Source organism: Aythya fuligula, chromosome 1 (assembly GCF_009819795.1).
Source record: "Aythya fuligula isolate bAytFul2 chromosome 1, bAytFul2.pri, whole genome shotgun sequence".
Classification (NCBI taxonomy): Eukaryota; Metazoa; Chordata; class Aves; order Anseriformes; family Anatidae; genus Aythya; species Aythya fuligula.
This window is the reverse complement of record NC_045559.1, coordinates 23,667,045-23,683,551: the sequence shown is the minus strand read 5'-3', so window position 1 is coordinate 23,683,551 and position 16,507 is coordinate 23,667,045. Positions and strand designations below refer to the sequence as shown.

At 41.2% G+C, this 16,507-nt stretch overlaps 1 protein-coding gene across 1 annotated transcript in view; it reads right to left on the bottom strand.

The window, feature by feature from the left end:
- Positions 1-14,057: 14,057 nt before the first annotated feature.
- Positions 14,058-16,507, bottom strand: part of ATP6AP1 (ATPase H+ transporting accessory protein 1) — a 58,953-nt gene continuing 56,503 nt past the window's right edge. Inside the window, exon 12 of the mRNA XM_032203784.1 lies at positions 14,058-15,008. Within this exon, the coding sequence (XP_032059675.1) occupies positions 14,799-15,008 (210 nt within the window). The 3' untranslated portion in view covers positions 14,058-14,798. The remainder of the gene's footprint in view (positions 15,009-16,507) is intronic.

Here is a 16,507-nt window from a genome sequence, read left to right as displayed (position 1 = left end):
TAAGGTTTACAAAAACAGATCCATCTCCTCTTGCTGCTGAGGCTGAGACAGCTTCCAGTGGATATTTCTGCCATGTGGGTTAACAGCATCCATGTCCCATTTCATTTAGGGTCTTCATGCTCTGGAGGCAAACTGACAGCAAGCGCCGTCAACCCACTGCAGCCAAATGTGACAATCTGTAGACACACACCCATTTCCCAAGGTATTCTGGAACACGATAACAGGGGGTTAATGAGACTTTCTGTCAGATTCTGGAAAACTCTCTCCTGGCTAATCAAGCAGTCTGTAAATTCCTCTGTCACAAGGTCCAGTGCCTCCACATTCCTCCACAAAGTGTCAGGGTGATCTAACGACAGGAAGTCTGCAGCTGCTGGTTGCAGAGCAACCAAGGAGAGAAGCACTGCATTATACCGATTTGGTCTCCAGCCAGACTCAGGTTTGTGTTGCTGGTGCTGGGGAATAGCTGAGCACAGCTGGGTGAGGAGACTGGAGCTGTCCTCAGCTTTGGAGTTTCCTCACAAGGCCAGTTCCCTAGGGCGGGTCCTCAAAGGCAATCAAAAGGCTCTAAGACTTGAAAAAAAAAAAAAAAAAAAAAAAAAAAAAAAAGCTAGATAGGACATAGGACATTAATAAAATTGATTTTTATACATAACTCCCTCTCTGACTCACTCCTTTATGCTAGGCTCGGTTCAAACATCTTTGTGGCTTCCTGTCCACAGGAAATTTTGTGCAAACCCCAGTGATCTGGGAAGGCTTCCCTCAGGCCCTGCAGGGCTGACTCTGCTCCTCGCAGCCCTTTCTGTCTCTGAGCTGCAGATTCCCAGCCCCGTGCCCTGCTCCCCCACTACCCTTCACTTGCTCTCAAACTTTCCTCATCCTGATGCACTCTTGCTCCCGAGAGTTCCCACTCTTCTCTCTTGAGAGGCCAAATAGCAAAACCAGCTCTGAAGACAGAACTCTGGCTCTGGCCAGGGTCTGCTCTGGCTCTGCAGGACCTGAGGCACAAGACAGCCTGCAGCCAGAACGAGCCACATCAGCCTGGGATATGGGTCATGGGGAGCCTGACTGTGCAGGCAGAACAGGCCTCCTTGTGCCCATGCATACATGGAGGTAACACGCTTCAGTTCCATTCCCTGTAGCCAAACTCCAGAAAGGCCAATATTTTATCCAAAATAAAACCCCAAATCTGAAGTCCCTCCCCAAACTTTGGAGAAGGCCAGCTGCAGACCTACAGAGTTGGTCATGCGCAGACCTAATCATTGCAAAACAACATTCTTACACCCATGCCCTCTGTTACCGATATTGACGGCAGTACAACAATAAATGTAATGATTAGGAATTAATGTCCTCACCTGATGTGAATTAACATTGGCTAATCCCTGCAGCTGAGCCAACTTCTTACTGGTAGTGAGCAGCATATTGCAAACACTGGCTATTGCAAACACAGGCCCTATGGTGAGCTATAGCTGAAGACAACCAAATACATACGTGTTCTTAGGTGAATTTCAAAAATCTACATACAGGATTCCCTGCTTTCCTACTCATTTATTTTATTTTATTTTCAACTAATTTTGCACTACCTTTATTTATTTATTTATTGCCAAGGCTGCTTTTCACAGTGAATGTCTGTTGCTTGCTGTAGCATGGTTTGACAGACACTTCTTACAGTAAACAGCAAGCAAACAAACTGTCCATACATTGTGGTAAATCCATATTTTATAGCAGGTATGTGCTGTACTTTTAATTTAAGCGTGTATAAAGTTCATAGGTGCAACACAGTAATTCAAATGGTAATTTTTAATACGCAAACTTTCTCATAAGCTCTACTATTGCGAAGATGACTAGAATTTGAATGCCAATAAATGTTTGAACCTTTGTAAAACATTTCTAGGTTTCACAAGGAATCAAGCCCTCTGGGTCTTTTGTCTCTAATATAGATAAAAAATATCCTATTAATCTTCATTCATTCCTCAGATAATGAAAAATAAAAAGTAGCATTACGCTCCTGAGGTTCTGATATTTATCAGTTTGAAGGGTTATTCCTACTCAAAGGCTGTCTGAAAGAGGACAGATTTCTCCTGCAGGAATAGTAAGAGATTAAATGGGTCTCACTTCTTCCACTTGCATATTTTAGAAATCATTGGAATAAAAAGATTGTTTATAGAGATTCTCCTCATTTTTTGTTCAGCTCATACACAATTAAAAAGTCGGAACTGTTTCTCTCCTCTCAGCAAATTGTAAGGAACCAATGTGCTTTAGATATCTGAGGATCTGGCACTGTTACAGTTAATTACTGGAATATTATTATTTTTAAAATCATCCTTATCCTGCTAAATTATTATATTACAGTCAGGCCTACAAGACTCAAACTGAAACTGTGGAAATATTGCACTAAGGGTATAATGTCTATTTTCCTTCTAACTTGGAAACTTGCTTTTATCTTGAAAATAAAGGGAAAAATGCAATAACACAACCAAAACAACATTAAAAGTTTCTTTTTCCTGACTTCAGTGAAACAAAACTTACATTACCACTACACTAAGTGAGGGGAAAATGAGGACAGCTGTCAAGAGTCTAAGTACAATTTAATCTACAGTTTAATCTGAAGTAAAAATGTCTCCTTCACCAATTTATTTTAAAATAATGCTGTTTCACTGGCACAAAATAAATAATTGTTCAGATATTTTACCTGAAAAAGTGGATGTTCAGCTTTCCAAAGAAGCATAAAATTCCTTGCAGCTGCACAGCATCATTTACTAGTTTCAAGGCACATCTCAGTGATTCTCTCTTTTACTGAAGCAGAAATCATGGCACATGGAGAGGAAGGTGTGAATTTTTCTAAAGCAGCCTGTCATTCAGAATGCTTCCATGTTAGGGGCTAGTCTCCAACAAAGTTAATTTCCAGTCAGAATCTGAATGTGAAGGTTCAATTGTCATCATCTTCAGCTGCACTGTCAATTGCTTGTATTAACCTGGTGTTGGAGAACCTTTAGCTTAGCTCTTCATCTAATTCCATCTGCAGGCATTACAAAATTGTGTCCAAAAATTGAGCCTTTTGCACTGAGTGACATATTGTAGATTATTGGTAGACTAAATGTCAGTCAGAAAAAAAATGGATTTCTCCAGTTCCAACCTCTAGGTAATTTTGCCTCCCTACTCCAAGCCTTCCTGATGTGCCCACAACCTTCTGCTTCTTTTAGGAGCTTAGTATTTTAAGACCTAAAGAGAACTAAGGGGGAATTATCTTATCTCAAGTGTCTGCTTCGTATCAATTAAACATGAAAAACAATATGAGATAGTAATGAAAAGGAATGAACATAAAACCAGATTCATATATGAACATGTGTCAGTGACAGCTACCTCCATGGTGGACCAAACAGTGCATTTGCAGTATTTCTGCAATATTCCAGCAATGGGGATGAGATCACAGTTCCTAATATAACCTCATTATGTGTCCTGCTGTATGAACTGAAGTTATTCAAGGCAGAGTATAAAATTATACGGAAAGCTTCGAGGGGAAGCAAGTTCTCTTCTTTACTCCTGAAGCTGCCTTAGAAAAGGGTTGTGGCAGGCTTGTAGAGCAAGTACCGGACAATGCAAGAGCAGGGTAGCAGAAAGCAAGGAATGATAAATCTTAGACCTGAAATGTCTGACTGTCAAACCCTCTCCACTGGTCTGCAACCGCTGAATGAGAGAAGAACTGAAAATGATTTGGCTAACAGGGCTGACAAGCACTTCATCTTTGCCAGCAGGTTCAAAACTCAGAAGTCACACTGCAATCTGACAGTCCCTACGTTGTTTGCTAAAAAATGACCGAATCTCACTGACTTTTTTGTTCTCCTCAGGGTGAAGGCTATACTGGCAGAAATATGACAGAAATACTCTTCAAGAATAATTGGTTTATCGAAGTGGCACACTTCTAGCAATAGACTTAATTAAAGTTTTAAAAGTTCAAGCTTCACTTATGGAGCTACTTAACCAGTTACTTGCTTTGTAATTGACTCAAATGCTGTCATTTGCATTTGTAGTTAAAAACAAGCTGCATTGCCTTTTGTGTGGTTTTGTTTGTTTGGGTTTTGTTTGTTTTCACATCATATTGCGGCAGCAATTTTTATTTACTAGAGATGCACAAGATGAGATTTGAAACAACACATTTTTTTCTTTATCATTCATTTTCTCTATCATTTAATAAGCCTCCCTTTCCCTGAAGTATGTGAAAGCCTAAAAAAATAAGCCATTTGATACACGGGCACTATTGCCCTCTTTGGTGCTACATGCATGACTGAGCAAAAGGCAATGGAACAAGTTATGCCCATAACACCCACAAAAAAAGACAAAAGTAAAATCATCTCTCCTTCTCCCTGCCTGTGGTGAGGGGTCTAACATCCCAGTGACCAGATCTAACTCAGACTGGGAACATAAGGGGTTTGATTTAAACACAGAAGGTTTGCAGTCCTGTCATTCAGCCATGTGTTTTGCAACCTCTTACTGTCTACTCTGCAATGGGCTATGCCAGATTTCATCTGCAATGGGCTATGCCAGATTTCAAAGATAAAGCCAAATCTGAAGCCTACAGAAGGAGCTGGAAAAATTCCTGTTCTTCCCAATGCCTTTGGAGCCTCGTTTCTAACCAATGCTGCCCCTTAAATACAGATATTGCAGGGCATCTGCTGGAAGCTGTGTATTATCCCTGGACAGTGTAACCAACGTGCTGGGCTGGCACTTCCCCTGTCCTCACAGAAACAAGGAATGCCTGAAAACCGGAGGAAATCAATGCCAGTTTGCCCTTAATTGCTCGGCAGTACAGCAATTGCTTCACATTAGCAGTTAACTAACAGAGGTAACATTCAAAAGTTAGGGAAAACCCCATAGTATCGCTACGTTTAATTTTCCCTATTCCATTTCCAAGCTGTTACATGATCTGGTGAAGTCCTGCTTTGTTCTCTCAGAGTCTGTTGCCATGGAAGTGACTAAAATATCACAAGTTAAGCTTTACAGCCTCTATTTCCTAAACAAATAAGTGCCTTTTCCTTCAGCAAAGGACGACAAATAGCACTTGTGCTGCTCCCTGATAGGCATTGAACTTGCCAAATGCTTTTAAGTACTGTACTCAGCTCCAAGCAATCAGGTCACCTAACAGGAAGAACCAGCTAGAACATGCAGCCTTGTCTGTGGGCAGGAGAGGGATATTCCGGAGTTGCAGTCTTCACAGTATTTCCAAATCAGACCTGGTTCACCCTTCACTTCTGCTGTGTACTAGCAAACAGATGCATTGCAAACATGAAGAAGAGGGGAAACAAGGTGAGCTTGAACACAGGTGAAGCTTGAAGTCAGACATGCAATTGGGCAAGATAACCCAATGAACAAAAAAGATGAAACAGCAAAAGGCTTGATGTTCAACTGCCAACCCAGTTCTGCCTATGAGGGAGTAGGACGATGCCTTCATTTTTGATAGAATCATAGAATCATTAAGGTTGGTAAAGACCTCCAAGACCATCTGGTTCAGCCATCACCCTACCACCAATGTCACCCAATAACCCTCATCCCTAAGCACCATGTTCCAACCTTTCCTTAACACCCCCAGGGGCAGTGACTCCACCACCTCCCTGGGCAACCCGTTCCAATGCCTGACTGCTCTTTCTGAGAAGAAATGTCTCCTCATTTCCAACCAGAAATTCCCCTGGCACAACTTGAGGCCATTCCTTCTAGTCCTATCACTAGCTACCTGTGAGAAGAGACCGACCCCCAGCTCACCACACCTTCCTTTCAGGTAGCTGTAGAGAACAATAAGGTCTGCCCTGAGTCTCCTCTTCTCCAGACCAAACACCCCCAATTCCCTCAGTCACTCCCCACAGGACTTGTGTTCCAGGCCCTTCACCAGCTTCGTAGCCCTGCTCTGGACACACTCCAGGGCCTCGATGTCCTTGTAGTGAGGGGCCCGAAGCTGAACACAGTATTCGAAGTGTGGCCTCACCAGAGCCAAGTACAGGGGGACGATCACCTCCCTGCTCCTGCTGGCTACACTATTCCTGATACAAGCCAGGATGTCATTGGCCTTCTTGGCCACCTGGGCACACTGCTGGCTCATATTCAGGTGAGCATTGACCAACATCCCTGGATCCTTTTCCTTTGCACAGTTTTTCAGCCACTCTTCCCCAAGCCTGTAGCACTGCTTGGGGTTGTTGTGACCAAAGTGCTGAGGGCACTTTGACACTTCTCTTTGACACTTCTCAGAGAGGAGAGCTGACACTGCTTGACGTGTTTTTCATAAACACTGAAGTTCAGGAGATCATAGATACTCCTGCTGTGCCTGCTGCCTGTAGGGATAGTGGAAGGAGAGAAGGACACCTTGCTTTCCTGCTTCTTAACCCCAAGATAACCTGAGGCAAGCCAGCCCATTGTTTGCAAGGGGGCGGACTCGAATGGCTCAGCACAGTGTTTGTTTTCTCTACCTAACACGTTCAGAGCAAGCTAACAGGAGGACTGGAAGCAGTCTGACACTGCAGGTTCTCCCTTGGAGACTGTTTTCAAAGAGCAAATATAGCTGTACTCACTTTTTCTGTATAAGCAGATCCTTTCTCAGAATAAAAGCTTCACTCAGAAAAGCTGTTTGCATGTTTGTTTGTTTTTTTTTCACAACACATGCATTTCTACAGAACAAAGATTATGGTGACAGAAGTATTCCTGGCATTTAAAGCAGATTCTGTGGTTTCCCATTTATTTATTTATGTATTATTCCCCACAGGAAGGAAGCTGGGAAAGAGACAGGAAATTCATCTTTTTATTTACAGGTTTCTTCTCTAAACTTCTGCAGCATTTCATAGATTTATACAAAAAACATTCATTCCTCTATCCTGTGCAGGTCTCCCAATCTCTTTTTAGAGCTCCTCCATACAAGGATTTTTTTTTTTTCCTACATTCCTCTGTTTTCTAAGTCAGTTTGAATTTATATATTTGTGAGCAACTTTTCATCAAAAGGAGGCTTAAGGCTTGGCCCTTGACTATTGATTCTTTTGACTAAATTGTTTTTGAGCAGATGTAGGTTCTGTGTTGCTTGTGTTTTTGATGAGCTTACAATAACTGAAATTTAGAAATATTGGGCAGTGACACATGATCTGCAGTCCCAACTGCCTTGGCAAGGATTGAACAAGCTAAGCAAGACCAGGCTCAGTCAATGTGCTCACCATACCAGGTGAGTGGTACGGAAGCAGAAGCATCTCTAGGAGGTGGTGGTAATACCACACTGCAGAGCAGAGAGACATAAATCTGAAGAGGCTTCATATTAGCCCTTCAGGAGCGGAAGGAAAACTGCTAATCTTAGAGGCTTGGCCAGACGGTATGGCTGATACAGCCAGTGTCATCCCAAATACCAGCTGTGTTCTCCACTTAATAGGCAATTTCACACAATGCTGTAGTTCAGCAGAAAATAGAGGTTATATTCTGCCAAAAGCTGCAGTCTTTCCTTACAGATGAAGCAATTTGCACCAGTACATTTTGATTTGAAGACCTTTTTCTGTATGAGAAGCATGTATTAGTATTAGGGATGAGATGACTACCACCATAGCACCACCAGTAAAGCAAGGTCACTATGTTCCTTAACAGCATTAAAAGTATCTAATAAGTGATTGTTTAACATTGGACTTAGTGTTTAAAGGGAAAAGATCATCCTTCCAAATACACTAAAAGAATAATAATTAATGACAATAATGAAATGATTGTACTTAGAACACTAAAAACAGATATCATTGCCTCTGCTGCAAGTGCCCATCAGTCTTCTTTTCATAAAAAGGGTATAAAACATTGGAACACAGATTGCATGGCAGTTGAAGGTCTGTGCTGACACTTTGAGACAGGAGGCCCAATATATTAAAGTATCAAAGAAGAGGAACACTTGAGCTACAATTCTGATTGCTGTGTAATTTGCATGTACAGCAACAGCCTCGCCATAAACAGCTTTTAGAATGAGTCACATTGCACAGCAGGTGAATCCAGTCCTGGATTTGCAGCAGACACACACACTGCTGATTAGACAAGATGCAGATTTTATTTAATGAGTAACATGCAATTTACTGAATCTTTGAAGAGAAACCTTTGGCTATTCCAGATGAAGACAATGACCCCACTGAAGGGTCTTTTACCTTTCTGATAAGGAAAGGTGGTAAAAGTAACTAGAAGGTAGTCATTCATTTTGCAAAATCCTTTATCTCATTCAATTCTTAGACACCAGTTTTACCACAGAAAGTGTTTCAAATAATACAACTGAGAAAACTATCTGTTAATCTTTAACTCGTTCATTTGTCACCAGAAGTGTGCTTGACCCAACAATCTATGACCAGTAATCCCTTTCTGCCCCCTTGAACTTCAAAGAGTGCTATAAAAGCAATTATAGGAGAAATGGGTTCAAATTATGTCAGAACATGAAGAAACTCTCATTTCCCTCACTCAGTCAATAAATAATTCTTGTGCTACTTAAGGCAAACCAAAACAAAACTCGCACTGATTTCTCTCCACTTGGGTACCTAAGCATCGTTACTAGGCCACACGGGTTGGTAGTAGCAAACTATGAAGGTCCACCTTTTTGCTGCAAAACCAACCGAACCGGTAGATTCCCCAAAATGTCTGTGAAAATCCAAATCAATGAAATATGATGCAACCGTTCCACTCTGGCCGTGTAAGTACACACCCACAAAAGTTGTACAAGCAAAAGCAGGCCATCTGTTTTGTAACTGTAACACAAGCTAGCTCTAAAAAAGATAGACGAAGCCTCAGACTTTCCCATTCAAAATTCAAATGCCTGTTTCAAACACTCTGGGGGTCCGCTTCTGCTGCTTCACACACGTGGTAAGACAAACGGGTATAGCCTGAGCAGGGCTCCCTCCTCCCACTCCTTCCAGCCACCTCAGCGTCTGGAGGGCCTCCAAAGCCGGGGTTCCTGCCTCAACTTGCAGACAGCCCCCAGCAGCAGCTCTGGGAGTAAACGTGGAAAATTTGGGGAGCTTTTTGAGACATCCCAGTACCACGCGGGTGCGCACACCCTCACGTGTAGTGGCAGGGCCCTTTGTGGCCGCCCTTGCTTGTCCAGTGGGGTGTAGGACTCTGGGAGATGCTCAGTCTGAGAAAAACAGGATGGCCCGTATTGCCCCTTCTCTTCCACATTTCCTTTCCCTCATTTTTGTTAAAGATAAGGGTTGAGACCATCTGAGGCCTGGGATACCTGTTCAACTGTAATCTGAAGATACAGAATGGGAGGAGGAGGCCGCACCTGGATCATGGTGCCCTCTAGGTACTGCCTGTGGTCAGCCTTTAGGGTCTGTGTATCAGGATATGAAAGAGCACCCTTGAGATTTCTCTCACACGTTAGCTGAACTGTGTTCAGGCACGCGCAGACATAAGACAGCACCCAAAATGGAGCTGGTTCTGCCTCCCAGGCTGTCTGCAGTGTGGTCTTGAGCCCTGCTATGCCACCTGTCTGCCTGCATGCTTTGGTTTCTTCTTCTGACAGCTATGAAAAAAATCCTTCATCAATATCACTATAATGTGTTAAGACATCAATGTTTGCAGCTATGTGCTTTGCTCCCCTGCCAGACTTTTATTACTCAGAAACAGCAATGACAGACATAGACAAGCACCTGCATCTCACCTACTCTAGTGCAAAATCTGGTATATTACCTCCCTAGTGAAAAACGAGAGCACAGCAGTGTGAACTGAATGAACAGCTGAGCCACAGGTACACATGAATAGAAGGCAGGGTAGATTGAGAGAGCAATGTCTTAAGTCATGCCAGTATGCCTCAGTGAAAGATATTTGTAAAATAGGTGAATTGATCACTCTGCTATCCATATGTACCCATACTTATCCAGAAGAATAAGGATACATAAAATTACAATTCTAACATTACATCAAAGTCTTGAACTTACCCATCCTCCAAAAGTACTTTTATGAAAACATTTGTGTGTTTGTTTTTCTTCATGTTTCAAACATTATTATTGCACGGTTTTCATTAGCCAAAGAAAGTTGCATATAATACATGTCCCATGGTCACCGTACCCCATCCTATGTGACTTCTACACAACTATTTAAAGGAGTATTAAACCAGACTGGAAATGGACTGGAAATGTCCACAGTCTTCTACTGGACATGAACATTGCCATTTGAAAAACAGAAAAGATACGATCATTCAGTAAATCATTTTCTATCATGGTAGTAATAAATGATATGTAAGAGTCAAAACTTAAGTTCAGTTATAATAATTCAAGAACATACCAGATCCAGGGGTATAGAGAAATCCAGCCAACCTAGAGCAAGGAATCTGTGTTCAAACAGAAGGCAACTAAAAGTTGTGGTGAAGAAAAGGAAACCTCTTCATTTGTGGTACATCAGTGGCAGATGATCTGCTCTTGGATCTCAGGCACTGTAGGAAGGTCTCCTTTCCACCCACACAGGTAGGAAGACTGAGATGCTGACCCACATTGTGGAAGTGAGAGACTAGTTACTTAGGGAACCACCCCTTGGCAAGATCTTGTTTCTTTCTTTGCTTTTTTTTTTTTTTTTTTTTTTTTAACTGCAACTCAGTATTTTTTTTAAGCTTCTAGAAATCAGAGTTCTGAAGAAACAGCTCTTTCCTCCTTGATTTTGCATTGATAAATTTTGATAGAGAATATACTAATCTGAGAGAATAACCATCATTAGCAAACAGAAGATTGGGTTCCTTTATTGAAAGATTATTAGACGCAACAGGATTTTTGTGTTTGAGCAGACTGAAGGTGTTTTATATTTGTTTCTTACTATCCCACCTATTGCAATTGGCAACTAATTAAATTAATTTTCCCAAAGTCTTTTTATATTTTTTAGCTTGTGACAGTGACTGGTTAAGTGGTTTCCGTATCCTTACCTCGACCCATGAGTTTTTTCTTTTCCGTCTTATTTTCTCCTCTGTCCTGTAGAGGAGGGGCAATGAGGGAGCAGCTGGGTTGGCATCTAACATTTGGCCAAAGTCAACCCATCATGGGATGTAACAGAAAAAAAACAGCATGCAGGAAAAGGACTCCCTGCCCCCATTGCATACATGTAAGTGTGCATCGTTTTGCTCCTCTTGTTCAATGTAAGGAGAAGATTATGTAAAAAATGTAAGGAGATTATCCACTTGTCCCCACAATCATCACCACCTGCTGAGACTACTGCTAGCTTTTTGCCAGCAGTGACCAATACCCAATATTCAGGCTTCTTCTCATATCTTTGATTATCCTAGGAGTTAGCTTTCTCATGGTCATTCCTTATTTTCAGTATCTCTAGGTTCCCCTGCTTGATCATAGATTATGTCGAAAGAGTTATGGAGCCCTCTAATGCCTGGACACTGCCTAATTCGGCTGATACAGATTTGCATATTATTTACCAGGCACCCAGAAGGAAAGGAGGAACCAATTACTTCATTGAGTCTTCCCTTGACAGATGGAATGACTTATCCTCCTTTACTGCCTACATAAAAATACTACTTTGGGACTATTTCTACTATATTCTGTTTCATTATAAGTCATTTATGGGTTTCCACATGGTTTGTGAAAGGTCATTTTGTAAGCAGATAAACCAGTACATCAGGACACAAAATGAACCTATACCTTAAAGGAATATAAGGAACCTATTCCTTATATAATAGGAACAGGAGTCAGAAGACTCAGGTTGTAGCTCCATCTCTGCTCTCCCCTCCAAGTGATCACTGCTGAGTTCTGAGATGAAATGCCTTAAGTAACTTATGGCTTCAGGCCTTTGGGGTTTGGTTTTTCTCTGGTCTTAACCTTCTTGAATTTTCTAAGGTTATATTGATTTTCAAGTTGTGCTGTAGGGTTGTTTTGTTTTCTTGAAAAAAAAAAAAACCAGAAACTATCAATAAAGTTTCATTTATTTATACATTAGATAGGAAAAAAAAAGACTTTTGTTGTTGTTGTTGTTGTTGTTGTTGTTGTTGTTGTTTTAGCTGTGCTCTTTCCCATCATCCCCTCTATCTTTATTATTTTGTACTTTTTAGAAAAATGAGCTGGCACTCATGGAAGTCAGTGGAAATACTTCTGGTAACTTCAGTGAGCTCTAGGGGAAGTCCTAAAGGCTCACACCTTCCAGGCAGAGCTAATGTTCTTGCTGGAACTGTTCCCTGGGCAGGCATGTTTTAACAAGTGCACCTATGATTAAGCTGGATTGTGAAAACAGAAGTACACAGAACCGTGAGCCCCTGACACATTTCTAACTTTATTAACAAGGTAAACAGATGCAGGCAGGTGCAAAATCCTTTTAGGATTTCTTGAGGCCCAGCCCCTTCTGGAATCAGTAGTCTTGTGTTTGCCTCTGGCTGCAGGGCAGCGCAATGTACAGCCGCAGGGATTCAAGATGGCATGGGGGCTCTGGTGGTACACACAGCCCCCTGGCATGGTGTTGGGTGTCCTCCTCCAAGGGCTGGCAGTGGGATGCTGCAGGGGTGGCCGCTGTGAGAACCGTACAGAGCAGCTCATCCTCTGCTAAGAAGGACCCTTATTGTCCCCTCCAGGCCATCTGGCCTCCAGGACAGTGAGGGTTGCTGATAATCACCTGCTTTTCCTGCACTTTTCCAGCTCAGACCTCACAATAGTAGCCCTGCACATCAAGGGCTACAACACATGGCTTGTCCCAGCTCTGGAGTTGGAAGGGACCTTACAGATCATCTAGTTCCAAGCCCTCTGCCATAGGAAGGGACATCTACTAGATCAGGTTGGCCAAGGAACCATCCAGCCTGGCCTTGAGCACCTCCAGGGATGGGGCATCCACAGCTTCTCTGGGCAGCCTGTGCCAGTGCCTCACCACCCTCTGGGTGAAGAATTTCTTCCTAATGTCTAATCTAAATCTACGCTCTTTTAGTTTAAGACCATTCCCCCTTGCCCTATCATTATCTACCCAAGTAAAGAGTCCCTCTCCATAATTTTTTAAGACTCCTTTAAGTATTGAAAGATTGTAATGAGATCTCTCTGGAGCCTTCTTTTTTCTCCAGGCTGAACATCTCCTCTTCCTACTTGATCTCTTCTGAAAGAGGCCTACATTTTCTCTATGGCACAGCCTATGTGAAACTCTTTCCTCCTCCCCTGCTCCAAGTCTAGCCTAGGCGAGCAAGGGAGGGTACACGTATCCTCAGTGCCACACTACAGTCAGCATACTGTGAGCTCTAGGACTGTTCATAGGCTCAAGGGGAGGCTGGACAAAGACAAGGGATATAAATATACCTAGAATTATTAAATACAGACCCCAGCTCTTGCTGAAGAAGTCCCGGAGCTTAAATGGTTGAGACCAGGAGAACATGTGCAGGAAGTACTAATACTCACAGTACTCATACCACTGCTGGGGACAGGATCCTGAGCTAGGTGGCCTTCTAAAGCTGTTCTTCAGTTCTCATATATCATCACCGTTGAACAAAATCTATTCCAAATTTTGTTGAATCTATATAAAAGTCATACAAAAGCTGTCTTAAACCAAGCCCCTCATAATGTCCTTCTTCTCTTGTGGCTATCAGTTACACAACTATTATATAAATTTTCAATGAAGCCTCATTTGTCTGACTTGCTTTAAAAGGAAACTAATAAAGTACATCCAGTTGTCTCTTCTGGCAATTGATTTTTACAGAGAAAAAGTGCCTTTCTAGCACTGCATTTTTGTGTAGATCAAATGCCAGCATTCCTCAAGGTTTTGAAAAACATCTGGGAAAAATACTGTACCAGTGGAGTCCCTCCTGTAGTTACATGCCAGCATCATTTCTGTTTTCCAAGTCAGGGTTGAATGATACAGACAGAATATCTTCACATTGTATTTCATTTACCTCTTTGACTTCATACCAAAAACATGGCATCCAGGAACAATGGGTAGAAACTATTACTGGTTTAGTTAAATAATTGATTCTAACCTTCTTTCCTCTTTATCATTGTCCTATGACATGGATTAGGATCAAATTTTTTTTTTTTCTCATGTGACAGATGTAACCTTGTCAAAATGTTATCTTTTTGTTCTTTAACTACTAATAGAACATGTACAATCTTAACAAAGCATTACAAACAAAAGAATAAAAATATATTTCACCTTTTTTTCATCATTTTACCACTTAGTTTCTTATAACATTTAGCAATTCACTCCACAGTCAGATTTCCCAGTGAGAGGCTGTAGTACTTTTATTATTTGCAAAGGAATTCATCAAACCGAGTGTTTTCAGACTTCTGGAATCAGTGAGATGACCATAAACATGCTCAGACTTAAACAGTACCTTCGCACAGTGCTTCTAGTGACTATAGGTTTTTTTCTCCTTTTCTGTACAAACTTCAAAACTACTTCAAATATACCCAGAAAAAAGAATGCTAAGAAAATTACCTTATCTTCGTTAACATATTGTCTGCACTGCACATTTAATCATACTTAGTATGATAATAAGTTTAATTTCTTATTGAATAAGTTATTTATAAATCCTTCCCATTTTTCTCTGTTGCGATAATCTTTCTTCACCAAAAATATATAATATGAAGGCAGTTTGTACTGGTCTTTGTAATAGCCAGAGAGAGTAATAACCTTGACAACCTCACCTCAGACCTTAACACAGTTAATAAAAAATCATGGTAATAACAAGCAGAATTATTTCTATTGCCAAACATACGGGAAATTTTAATATGTAGTTTGATTATCCCATTCTGCTATGATATCTTTTTAGGTTACACATACTGTAAAGTAGAAGGGTAATAAAAGTCATAAATATCAACCCAGGAGAATCTGAAGCAGCATATAATTAAATCAATCCATGGCTATTCTGTCTGTGGAACTGACAGAGCAGGACCTTTGGGATCATCAAATCTGCTGTTTGCTGTGAGCTGCATGATCATGTGGACTCCATAGGCCAGGATCCACAGTAAAATTGCAGATGTCACCAAGCCCATCCAGATTCCAGGAGAGAAAAAACCCGTACAGTCACTGGCGTAAGAAAACTGGCCGTTTTCCACATTGAATCCTTGAAGCTGAGAATGAAGAAAGGTAGATGAGTGCAATTAAATATAAAGCACAGACCCAGCGGATTTCAGGATGTATGTGGGCATTACAAAAAACACACTCACAGCCCATTTAAAAAGAGTGAGAACGAAATCCTTTGCTAACAATTTTTCAGGTCCCCTTTCCACCCAGAAAATTTAAGATGTGGAAGTTTTATATTTGGCAAGAGGGAGGTTGTGTTCCCACTTCAGAAATGTGTGTTACTGTTAGAAGTAGATTTCCAAAAAAGATGTGTGATCACTATAGCTTGATGACCACTGCAGAATCAGGACTCTCAATGTACTCAAAGGCATGTGAACTAAAGCTCCCCAAATGAAGGGAGATGTATTGAAATACCCCGTTGTTTTTAGGTAATAGCTCCTTGACAAGCAGAACTTCTGAAGCCTACTTTAAAATGCGTCTAATGATAGATGACTTTTTAAGCTGAGTTTTAGTAAAAATTCAAGAAGTTGGGAAGGTTTTTTTCCCCACCTTCTTAGACATCAGAGATGCAAAAGAGGAGAGGCAGCTTCCTTCACTGAGGTGTGGATTCTATGTTGTATATTCACATATGAAACCTAAGTTTTCCTTGTGGTTAGGGAATCTTGTATTTCTTCTCTGATTGATTTCTCAAAGTCTGCTACTGGTTGATCTCATGCCGTATAATTTTCCTTGGAAAAATCAACCGATTCGAGGATCTATTCTCTGCCTAGCCATCAATTTTGCAAAAATAATCAACAATCTGAATGCCTTTGAGACTGATACCATTCTAAATTTTTTGCTAAAACCAGTCAAAGGATTAGGAAACTATGAAGAAAGCGAAGACAATCCTCCCTCTACACACATGGACATAATGACATAAGCACCGATTCCTTCGAAAGTAAGGGAAACTTACTGGTGGAAGAAAATTAAGGAAAAGAAGATATTGGATTTTTATTTTTCTATGTTCCAGTTCCATGATTACTCTATGCTTTCAGATAAACTAATGTGAAAGCTTTGTGGTAATAACTGAGTTTGCAGTTCCTAGGTAAAGTGTTGCTGCAGATACTAAAGAAATTAGTCTGTGGATTGCATACAATGCTACATCAGTGAGCTGACTGAGTTTGAGGTCATTTGTGGCTCAGGCAGCTGAAGTTAAGGTGTACATTATGTGTGGTAAAAGCAACGACTATACCTTACAGAATGCTGATTAATAAAGCTATTATCATATGCAGAAGCGAGGCCCATTTAGGCACTGTGGAGGCGAAGATAATTTTAGCACTAAAAGATTTTCTGGGCCTCTCGAAGAATCTTTCCAAGTCAGATCGTGGTAGCTAACTTGCAAATCTTGAATGCTTTCACTACAGGCAGCCAGAGTTCTGATTAAAGCAGGATTACTGAAAGTAAGCTGTTGGGCAGGATAACTGCATGGTTTTCGAGAATACAGGTGATTACCAAAGCCTTTTCTTGTTAAGCCACTGCTTTGTCATGAAATATAGTCTGAAAGACA